This window comes from Labrus mixtus, chromosome 16 (assembly GCF_963584025.1).
Source record: "Labrus mixtus chromosome 16, fLabMix1.1, whole genome shotgun sequence".
NCBI classification, from domain to species: domain Eukaryota; kingdom Metazoa; phylum Chordata; class Actinopteri; order Labriformes; family Labridae; genus Labrus; species Labrus mixtus.
The window spans coordinates 24,824,776-24,836,940 of record NC_083627.1 but is presented as its reverse complement, the minus strand read 5'-3'; the positions used below and the strand labels follow the sequence as shown (position 1 = coordinate 24,836,940).

Here is a 12,165-nt window from a genome sequence, read left to right as displayed (position 1 = left end):
TACTTACAAAGTAACAATAGATGTGGTCGAAGCTCAGTACATGTTTGATGATCACGTGGGGGGCCATGGTAAGTTTGCAGAGCGTGCAGAGGTAGTGTCTCCTCTCAGTCGGTCCCACACTAATGCATTCCACAATGTGCTGCATGCCTTCAAGACAATGATGAGGGAAGGAAAGAGGAGGAGTAACATGAGGAAGGCAAAGAATGTAGGAAACTTTCCAGCATCAGTATGTCATTACTTAAATCATAAATTTTCTGGCTGATTATGTTCTGGATATTTAAAAAAGGCTAAAAAATGATCTTTCTAAATATTGTTTTTTGGATGCCCTCCCCCTTCTGCATACAGGACACATCTTGCATTAAAAAAATGTCTTTCCTACTTTATTCTGGAAGTCGTTCTGTTATATTATGGGTTTTTCCCAACATTGACTCACCAAGAAGTGGATGCTTCCTGTTGCTGTCTGTTTGGTATTTTTGTATCATTGTCCTCTTTGGCTTCACCGCTGCAGAGGGAAAAAAAACCCATTGCATCTATGAAGCATGGACGTTGAGCAGTATGAAAAATAAAACATCAAAAATAAAAAAAACAGCTCCAAACCAGTTACATTAGATCTTACGGTAAGATTTTTTTCAAGGTCAATAATGAACTTTAAACTGCGACAGAATGAAATTGATGTCTGAGATATTGTGATATTTGAACCTTTACAAACATGATCCTGAGAGAAATGTGTCGCACCTTTGAATAGTTTCACGAGCTTGTCATTTTCACTCAGAGATCGTATCACTGGGGAGAAGGATCAGAATAACACATTGTGAAAATAAATAAATAAATAAATACAACATTTCAGAGAAATCTTAGAGTCACATACCTTCAGAGTAGGTACGTGAGTCAAGCTTTTTCAACAGATCTGCAGGCAAATCCAGCAACTGCAGAGAGAACATGAGAGAAAAACACAACATTGGTGGTGTTCATCGGGACAATAAATACAACACAGTCTCCTCAAATGTGGACAAATTTGGACTCATGAAAGAATCACGTTTATTTTTTAAGAAACTACATGGTACAGCAGTTATATATTTTTATCTTTTCGGTTGTTCTTAAATACTCATTTTAAGTAGGCGTAGTTTGGGTTTTACTCGTTACTTTCCAGATAGACACGAGGATATGGAAGAGAAATTTGCTGGCCATAACACTTAGCTTCTAGGGTTCCCTCTGGATGATATCCACATCCGTTGTGTTATTTAGAATAACGAATGCTGTTCTTGTTTGTCAATAAACTTATTATTTCACAAGCAAGTCAGTGTCTGCAGAGATTCCTTTCATCATTTGCACATCATCGATGACTGAGAAACAACACAACGATTGTTAATCATTAGTATAGCGCCTACTAGATTTTGTGCAACAAGATAATAAATGCAGGCAGAATGAAACTGTGTGGGCCTCTTGTCTCTCGTAGTTGTATTGACACCCACAACAAAAGCCCCTGTCAAACAAACTAATAAGTTAAACTAAAGATGAATAAGTGCTGACAACAATATGGTTGTTTTGTCTCTCCCCATCATCTCAGTTCATGTGATCTAAGTTTCTAGTCACTGTAATGACCTGTGTATGGAGAAGATATACTTGGCCTTGATCCACCCAAAAATATCCCATAAACCCCAGAGGCTGAAATATAGCCTATAGGTTTCAAGATTGTATTTACAAACCTGCAGCCGTCTCGTCTCTGGTTTGTTGGTAACCTTCGTGATCTCATGCCTCAAAATGTCTCTCATATCCAAACCCGGTATCCAGGAAAAACTCAGTACATCGGGGTCTTTGTAGTTCTAAAATAAAAAACAGTTATGAAGTTGTTGTTATTCTCCTATTTTTTGAAGTTTGACTCTTTTTAATTGTCGTGTGCTCTTACAAAGTAGTTGCTGCAATGGTCACTCGAAGAGAGATGGGCTACAATGTTCTTTGGGAAACATTTTTCCTCACAGACATGGCACAGGTAAAAAAAAATCTTCAACTCTGGACTGAAGCATAGAGTCAGCAGAGACAAGCCTGTGAGAGGAAGAATATAAAACACAGTTATCAATTCAAATACCATCTTTGAAATCCTAACAGTACATTACATATCATAGATTGTGTTTAAATGTCTGATTTTACAGATACGTCACACATTTGTTTCAATGAGAATAATGTCAAAAAATGCCAATGATCATCAGATACTTAAAACACACATTTTAGCAACAAGTTACAAACTATTAATGACAAGTAAAATATCTGATCATAGAATTCAGTTTAAAATAGAATTGCTCCAGGCACATTCCTGTGTCAGGATAGTTCTCACAAAATCAAAAACCAGAAAAGTTTGCTACAGGTCGGTATATGATGGAACTCAAACCCAACTGACTGTGGGCTTTTAACTATCATGACACGTCCATGACAAGTCCTGAAGATTACATCTTAAAATAGACAGTACAGCTGATAGGTAGACTTAAAAAAATCTTTGTTCTTTTTTAATTGAAAAGTATTATCCAAAAGGTCCAGAATCCACTTGGATGTTTTAGTTTAAAGGCCCTGACACACGAAGCAGGCGGCAAAGAACTAGTGGCGATGAAGGCAATCTGTGGCGTCGCCTCTTGGCTTAAAAGTTGCACTAGAACACACCGCAAACACTACAGCCGACGTATGCGTGAGGGGCGGCGGTAGCTCCTAAATGGCGCTGGCGTTGTCAGCCCTTGGTCTTTTAGTGACAAAGAAAAGAAGAGGCGGAGGCGACAAATAAGGAGAAACCGCAATAATGGGCAAAAGTATGGCTACTACAGCGGGATGCTCAAGGGGCTTTCCCAAACCTGTGTGGAGAGCTGAAGAGAAATGAAACCTCCGAACAGCCAGTCAGAGAGATCCATCTCATCGACCGCCGAAGCCGATTCAACATGCCAAATCGGCCAACTAAACGCAGACGGGAGCCGACGGGTAGCGACGGAGCCGGACACACCGCAAAAACTAGGACCCGCTCACCGACGGTCCAACTAGGACCGACGGCCGACGATCTCCTCGGTGTATCAGGGCTTTAACTTCTTAGTTTTCCATGTAAATCTGCAGAAGATGTAATCTGCGCTTGCTGACACTTACCCACAATGGGTTGTTTCATTTCTATATGGGTTTGTGGGTTCATCATGACAATGGAGGGAAAGCCTGTAAAGAAAACAAAAGTTTCAACCATGTATTGAATCTTCTATCTAATATATGCAATTTGTCATTATCTATGAAGTCAATGACTCTTTATTATTCAGACAGGGTGAACATACATATAGTGTGCAATAGCTGCATAACTGTAGGCTAATGTTGAGACACTGATTGTATGAAAAGCAAACAAGATAGAAGAAAACTTTATCAATATTTTTACATGACGATGAAGTGCTGCTGGTGAGCAACTCTGTGCAGGATGAGGTTTGTCAAATGTAGCCGTTATCAGCAGACACGTTTACAACCTCTCTTCCTGCAGGACTCAGGACTGTGGATTAACATTACTTTTACCAAGGAACAAAGGAACTGATCAATGATTTAAGTCTCCCTCTCAGACAGGATGTTATGAACTTTTACAACACCTGGAATAAACAACCGAGCGGAAACAGAACACTCGGCTATCTATGAATTGATCCCAAAGACATGAACTGTGTCTGAAACCAGTCTCTGCAAAGTCGTAAAATTGACCATCTGTTGAAGGACTGCCGAAGAACTGAATTAAACCACAGCTTTCAATTCTGCATCAAATGAACATTTATGTCTTTCTTCATCTAGATATTTGTAATTGTCACATTGAATGTATTATAATCATCTTTTTAGACTCAAAATCTGATCTTCAGAATACAAATAAGAGTTATTATAGTTTTAATAGGAATTTGACGTGAAGCGCTATTGCCATCTAGTGTTAAAATATCCATGAATACGTAACCTTCATAATTATACATTTAGACGTGTTATAAAGCATACTCTTTGATATTAGCTATAGAAGGTGTTATTTAAAGACACCAACTTCTTTTCCTACTTTATTAATATGTCTTATTAAGAATGTTGACTGTATAACATGTTGTTGTTCACCTACAGGATGGGATTAACTGAGGATGTTCCCAGATGGTGTGATTTTCATCTCAACATGAATCTGATAGAAGTGTTTGTCTAAATATATGACGTGAACCTACATCAACGAATGTATGGTGGCGTATATGTTTAGATTCTTATTCTTAAAGTAAACTCGGTTTAATTTAAACAATTGTCCTCCAGTCAGAATGGGAGTCACCCGTGGGCGGCACCCCTCTTTGCCTGCAGACCCCCCTCCTCCCATCCAGGTGATAAGAGCTTACACTGAGCTCAGATCTTTGGTTCTTCTTAGTTTTGGTTTCTTGAAGTTTAGAGCTTCAGCTCTTGCTCTCTTCTCTTCGGGCTTCGGTCCGAATCCCTTCTTTTAAGTTTGTGCCGTAGAGACGATTCTCTGCCGAACTTTCTTTTTCACGCACAATTTTTGGAACATCAATTCTTTCTGGCTCAAGCAAGGTTTTTGAACTTTCTTCTCCAAAGTCTCTTCAATTTTGAACGCCAATTACTTAGTTTGGATTCATCAAGATGGCCATCCGGTTAATCTGAATTGGAAATCGACGTATCAAAAGACTCTTGAATATTTTTTCCTGTTGGATCCTCTTGGAGCTTCTGAGACGACGGCTGAACCGACGTACAATCTCCATCCCAGCTGCACACTCCGACCAAGTTGTTAAGGCATCTAATCTGGGCCTGAAAAGAACCGCTTGCCAGAGATTGAAACGGGACCAGCCGGCGGAGTTCAATTGAACACAACTCACAGTAAGACTGCTGGTGGCAAGGGGTGTTGGAAGATTAAGTCTTGAGTCGTGTCTATTCAGAGCCCTCCTTTAAATCCAAATAGAATCCCAAAATTCCTTTATCAACTTTTTCTTTTTGACCATTTTCTGATTAAGTCATTCAAACAATACCGCGTCTTATCTCATTACTAAATATATAATGTCACCATACATTATGATTGCATTATCCTGATCATAATAATCATATTCTTTATCTGTTTCATCTATACCTTATTGTTTACCCCTTTTTATATTCAATTTTACACATAAAATTCAGGACTTTGTCTGTGTGTTTTCTTGTTTAACATTTCCAGAACTTACTTCTTTCAAGATATGAAACTGACTGATTAATTAATTAACTTATACCATTAAAGTTATTTTCTTCCTTTAACAGGAAGTGGTGCCCCTACTTAAATCCGAGGTTAAATAAAGATATAACATCTTAATGACTTAATTACCCTACACAAAGGATAGTTTCTGCAAACATCAGGCTGCAGTTGATTACATGAGGGAAAGAACCAAATAAGAAGGGGACACCTTGCAAAGGTAAACCCTAAAGAATCTTCAATTGCTCTTCTCTAACTAATAATGTCTAAGAGAAATGCAGACTAGCCTCAGTATCCTCTTTTTCTGTACAACTGGCCACCAAAAAGTCACCTATAAGTGAGAAGTCTGATTATACATGATTTGGACAGTCGCGCCGCTCTGGGTGGCTGCTTGTTACGGCAGCTCCGACCCCCCTCGTTATTGTTTTTTAGTTTATTTTGTTAATATTGACTTTTTGTTGCTGTAACTTTGCGAGTAACTCCAACTCCAAACAACAAACATGGACATTTTTCTTTTTGGAGTATTGGAGCTGTTTTTCTTTCTCTGTGGACTCTTTAAAACTTCCTCGGGAGACCCATTCAGTCATGGCTCCATTGTTTACACCCGTGAACAGCTGGTTGCGCTGTGCTAACCTCGGATACATCCAGCCGAAAGACCGGACATCCCCGCAGAACTACGGAGGAAGACAAGGGGATGCAGAGCCGGAGTGAAGTGTCGGGAAAAGAAAAGACGGTACAAACCATCCGTGCCGTCTTTAATTATGGGGAATGTAAGATCTCTCCCTAACAAGATGGAGGAGCTGGCGGCTTCAGAGGGAGTACCGAGAGTGTAGCATCATGCAGTTCACGGAGACATGGCTGATTGAACTCACTCCGGACACGCTCGTAACTTTGGACGGCTTCCACCTCGTCAGAGTGGACCGGAGCGTGAGGGAGAGCGGTAAGAAGAAAGGCGGGGGAATAGCGATGTATGTGAATGAGAGATGGTGTAACTCTGGGCACATCACTGTTAAAGAACAGCGCTGCACTAAGGATGTGGAGCTGCTGGCTGTAAGCATTCGGCCATATTACCTGCCGAGGGAGTTTTCACACGTCATCGCGGTGACTGTTTACATCCCCCCCCCCTCGGCAGACGCTGCTGCAGCCTGTGAACTCATCCACAGTGTAGTGTCTCAGCTACAGACATCACACCCCCAGTCTCTTATTCTCATCTCAGGAGACTTTAATCACGCTTCCCTGTCTGCCACTCTCCCTACTTTCACTCAGTTTGTTGACTGCCATACCAGGGACAATAAAACTTTGGACTTACTGTATGCAAACACCAAGGATGCATACAGATCATCACCCCTCCCCTGACTGGGCCGCTCAGACCACAACCTGGTGAGACTGCAGCCCATTTACATACCTATGGTGAAAAAACAACCCCCCACAACCAGGTATGTGAAGATAAGGAGGCCACTGAGGACTGCTTCAACACCACTGACTAGGAGGTGCTGTGCAGCCCACATGGAGAGGACATCGACAGCTGAACCCACTGTATCACAGATTACATAAACTTCTGTGTTGAGAACACTGTACCCACCAAAGAAATACAGTGTTTCTCCAACAACAAACTCTGGGTGACACCTGAGCTGAAAACCCTGCTCAAAGAAAAGAAGAGGATTTTTAGAGCTGGAGATAGAGAGGAGCTGAGGAGGGTGCAGAAAGAGCTCAAGAAAAAAATCAAGGAGGGGAAAGCCAGCTACCGGGCAAAGATGGAGGAGCAATTAAAACAGAAAAATGCAAGAGAAGTCTGGAAGGGCCTGAATAACATCTCAGGGGGCCCTGAAGCAGGAGACAGGGAGTGGGCAAATGAACTGAATCTGTTCTTCAATAGATTTGATTCTGCTCCCAACCCCACCCACCAGAGCGCAGACCAGCCCGCTTCTCAGACACTCCATCTGAGTACCCTGCCATCCCCCTCAACAACCCTCTTCTCCTCCACCAACAGCCTCTCCATAACAGCTGATCAGTTGAGAAGTCAGCTAAGGAAGATCAAGGCGAGGAAGGCCACAGGTCCCAACGACATCAGCTCCAGACTCCTGAAGGACTGTGCAGACCAGCTCTGTGAGGTTCTTCTGCACATCTTCAACCTGAGCCTGAGACTGGAGAGGGTCCCGACTCTGTGGAAGACTTCCTGCGTGGTGCCAGTCCCAAAGACATCTCACCCCAGGGAGCCTAACCACTTCCACCACCTCACCTCTCACCTGATGAAGACCATGGAGAGGATCGTCCTCAACAACCTCCGCCCCCTGGTGACTTCAAATCTGGATCCTCTGAAGTTTGCCTACCAGCCAAACATCGGGGTGGATGACGCCGTCATCTACCTGCTGCAGAGATCCTGGACTCACCTGGAGAACACCGGCAGCACTGTGAGGGTCATGTTCTTTGACTTCTCCAGTGCCTTTAACACAATCCAGCCTGCACTGCTCAGGGGGAAGCTAGAGAGGGCGGGAGTAGACTGTCATCTGGCTGCATGGACAACGGACTACCTCACCAACAGACCACAGTACGTGAGGCTTCAGGACTGTGAGTCTGACATGGTGGTCTGCAGTACAGGGGCCCCGCAGGGGACAGTTCTCTCCCCTTTTCTCGTCACCCTGTACACCTCGGACTTCTGTTACAACTCTGGGAGCTGCCACCCGCAGAAGTTCTACGATGACACAGTCATCGTGGGGTGTGTGTCTAAGGGGAGCGAACAGGAGTACAGGCAGGTTATCATGGACTTTGTCGACTGGAGTGAGCTCAACCACCTTCAGCTCAACACCAGCAAGACAAAGGAGATGGTGATTGACTTCCGCACCGGTGAACATCCAGGGCTTGGACATCGAGAGGGTGGAGACGTACAAATACCTGGGTGTTCACCTCAACAACAAACTGGACTGGTCACACAACACAGACGTCCTGTACAAAAAGGGCCAATGTCGACTACACCTGCTGAGACGACTGAGGTCCTTTGGAGTGTGCAGGACTCTGCTACGCACTTTTCATGACACTGTGGTGGCGTCTGCACTTTTCTATGCAGTGGTCTGCTGGGGAGGAGGGAGCACAGAGAGAGACAGGAAGAGACTGAACAGACTGGTCAGGAGGGCCAGTTCTGTCTTGGACTGTCCTCTGGACTCTGTAGAGGAGGTGGGTGAGAGGAGGATGTTAGTGAAGCTGACATCCATCATGGACAACCCCTCTCACCCCCTACATGACACCGTGGGGGCTCTGAGCAGCTCCTTCAGCAGCAGACTGAGACACCCACCCTGCAAGACAGAGCGCTACTGCAGGTCGTTCATCCCATCTGCCATCAGACTGTTTAATCGGACTCTTTAACAGCATCACCACTCATATCAATAATGCTACTGATGTGGTTTCCTCAGTTGTTGATATGTTTGATGATGAAGAAATTCGCCGTTGAGACTGACTTGCTTTCAAAGAGTATTATTTATTAAGCAAAATTCAGCTTTACTAGACACGTCTGCCGTCTGAATCATAAAGCCAATAATGATCCCACGGGAACATACAATGAGAGTGCTATTTATACATAATGTCACAGGACACATGAGGACATCTGTTTCCTGTTCTTGGGCATCTCTCTGGACACAGGGGCCCCTGTCTTAGATTAAGGATTTCCGGGTAACTCAAAGAACATTACCAGTCTCAGATATAATTACTACAAGCTGTCGTGTTGCACATTCTTAGTAAGAAACAGGGCTGACCTAATTTCCAGATATGTCAGACACTACACTACACACTGTGTGTGTTTTTAATAACAAGTCTTTCCACAAGTGGAAGTGCACATACCTGGTATTATTCTATTATTGTATTGTTTCTGCCTTTATTTAACTTATGTACATATGTTTGATTTTTATTCTTAATAATTTTATTCTTTTTTTCCTGTTTTCTTGAGCTGCTGTAATGAAAAAAATTCCCCCATGGGGGATCAATAAAATGTATCTTTATCTTTATCTTTTCAAATACCAGGCTTTATTAGGAAAATATAAACTATAAAAGGTTGATATGAAATTTGTTTGATTCAGAACTTAAATCCAGAAAATGATGGGAATGGGAACAGAATCCAAAATAGATGAGGAATAACAATGGAATAGAAGAAGAAGGCAATGAGCAAGCACACATTGATTTAAACAATACAGATCCCACAATGTGCAAAAAAAAAATTATAGGCACGGATGATGCAGACAACTAGTTGTCAAATTAATGCAACCAGGAGTATTGTTTTCAAATACCAAACAATCAAGAAGAAGAAATCAACTTACCAAAGTTATTGAACTTTTCTACAAAAAGGGAAACAAGATAAGAAAATAACACAGATAAATTAATGGGACATCCAATCTTCCTCATGCATGAAACTACATAATTTTAATTTACACAAAATGTTAAGAAGAAAAGCAATACCTTTCTTGAAGATTTCTTTCATTTTCTGTTTCAGTTAAAAAAAAGAGGACAAAAGCAGACATGAGTATCAATGCAAATGTTTACATATTCTCATAAATATGGGGACAGTGTCATGTTACATGATAACAGTCAATTGGAAAACTTGACAGTCAAATACAGATCTAGAATTACCACTTCAATTGGTAGAGGGCTTAAAGTTCGAATTTGACACCATAACACAGATTTGATCCTCTTCATAAGCGAGAAAACCAAATCAAGCGAGAAAACCAAATCAAGCGGATGTGGATGGACACGCTGTGTAGTTCTAGGAACTACAGTGCCAGACCGCCATGTCTCGCCCAAGTATTTGAAACATAAGAACATTTTGTGAAACAACAAGTTGTCTGTTATGTAAGTGTTCAATTATCTAAAAAAGGCCAAAAAAGGATGTTGAAGATGGTATATAAGAACTTCTCGAAGTGAAATAAAACAGATCCTCGATTCTCAAACCAGGTGTCTGTTTTTGATTGTCCAAGAGCTTTCGCTCAACAACACTACACTTGGTCAAAAGCATGCCCTTAAGTTACAGTTTTACAGTTTACATGTAACTCTTAAGGATCTGTACATATTCTGTATTAAGTGTTCACAATAGGGTTAATTGCTTAAATGCCTTAACCCTTTTTATATTGTTTATCCTGATTATTCCTTTTTCGCCTCCTCCAAAAACACTCAGAGTAACCTTATATAGTGTACATTTCATCAGATCATTCCCACCGTTTGATGCATCTTTGAGCACATATGTTTCTTGATTTCAAACATCCTCCGAAATTTGGCGCAGCAGACCTACAAGAAAATAAAAAGATGCATCAGAAAAACAGAAATAGAAAAAGCTGACACCATTATTAACAAAGAGAGATTGTGTGTAGTATTCATACGCTTACAGCACTATCAGTGTAAAGTGTTCAGAGAAAATAAGGATGACAGGATATATGCTGATACCAAACAGGTGTATAGATTGTTTACCACTTTAGTTTAGCATATAGAATGCTAACTTGGGTTTAGTATTGGACAAATTATGTCAAAAGAAAAAAAGTAGAATTACAGAATAATTATCTTTGAACATAGGAATTGGTACAAAATGGCATGGCAATTCATTCAATAGTTGTTGAGATAGTTCAGTCAAAAGGCCAGAGTTGTCACAGGGATCATCAAAATCAATAGGATTCTTCCTCTAGAAACTTTGGATTAATCCCATGGCATTACACAAAACCTCAAATTATACTGTAGATTAAGAGCAGAGTAGTCTGGACTCAATCTGACCAAGATCTCTGGACAAATGCGCTTACACAAATTGTCGGGAGACTGTCAGTGTCAGACCCATTTAATTAATTGTAAGTTGGGCACACCTTGACCTCGAGTAATAGTAAGTTAACATCAACGTACAATCCGACTGTACTTAGAAACAGATGTTCCACCACAGATGAAGACAAAGTGAGGTTTGGGGTTTCTAACACTACCACATGGCACACATGACTAGTTTGCCGAGGTAAAAGGGCAGTTTCAGAGACCTGAGCCTTATCTTGCATCAGAACTCAAGAATAAACACCGACAATTAAATTAAGTCTGAGTGTTAGCCTATGTGGTGGGTTTCAATGCCACATAGAGAATCAACAGGCAAATGGATGAACAGGCATAACTTCTGATCTGATCTGATAGATCCACAAATACAAGTAACAACACCAAGTCAATCCGTAGATTTTCTGTCATTCAATGATCAGTGCTAGTCTACTATATTTACCAGTATGATAATCATATGAGTAGTGCTAAGTTCATGTGAGGACATGGTCATTGGAAATGGTTATACAACAGAAATGAAACCATAGAACAGTGACTTGCCAAGAATGTCCAGCTGTTTACTTTTGGGGGCTCTGACCTAGCTTACTGGAGAAAACAAAGTTATTCAAGGAACTAAATTTGTTTTCAATGTGGTTAAAAAATCTGTTTACACAAAACGCAGACAAAGTAGAACACTAATGAATCAGTTTCGTTAGAAGCAGATATAATTCGGCCATTGGATAATTAATGAGTGACGTATAAAACATGACAACATAAGAGTAACAATTGATTTAATTGGAAAAGAGAGTGAATAATTCTCAAAGAGAGGTGGAAATTGTGATGCTAAAATGAAATTGAGCTCATGTATTTGGTATACAGCTGAGTAATGCACTCTGCAGACCTCAGTGCTTATCTTTGTTATTAAAGGAGCAATATATAACTCTGACCCCTAGTGTTTAAAATGGATACTGCATTACAAATTCAAAACATTGGAGAGAACTGTTTCCCCCACCCCTCCTCCATAGAGTCGATGCGCACACGGGTTGCCAAGACATGTACACAGAATCCTCAGTGTTTAGCCAGCTCTGCATCGGTCTTGAAACCTTTCTGCGGTCTAACCACTCTACCACCAAGGCCGGTTCTAAGCATGGGCAGGGGTAATGCCCCTGAAGCCAAAAGCCTTTCAAAAATAAAAAGTATTTTATCTTTTTCTTTGTCGA

General features: G+C 41.2%; 1 protein-coding gene across 2 annotated transcripts in view; it reads right to left on the bottom strand.

The window, feature by feature from the left end:
* The window catches only part of LOC132990618 (uncharacterized), a 44,405-nt gene that overhangs the window by 27,892 nt on the left and 4,348 nt on the right, over positions 1–12,165 (bottom strand). For both annotated transcript variants that reach the window (XM_061058959.1, XM_061058958.1), the window contains exons 2-11: positions 10,385–10,453; positions 9,632–9,656; positions 9,493–9,510; positions 3,121–3,183; positions 1,907–2,043; positions 1,707–1,823; positions 869–926; positions 736–783; positions 434–502; positions 8–147 (exon numbers count right to left, since the gene is read on the bottom strand). In XM_061058959.1, the coding sequence (XP_060914942.1) occupies positions 8–147; positions 434–502; positions 736–783; positions 869–926; positions 1,707–1,823; positions 1,907–2,043; positions 3,121–3,183; positions 9,493–9,510; positions 9,632–9,656; positions 10,385–10,453 (744 nt within the window). The remainder of the gene's footprint in view (positions 1–7; positions 148–433; positions 503–735; positions 784–868; positions 927–1,706; positions 1,824–1,906; positions 2,044–3,120; positions 3,184–9,492; positions 9,511–9,631; positions 9,657–10,384; positions 10,454–12,165) is intronic.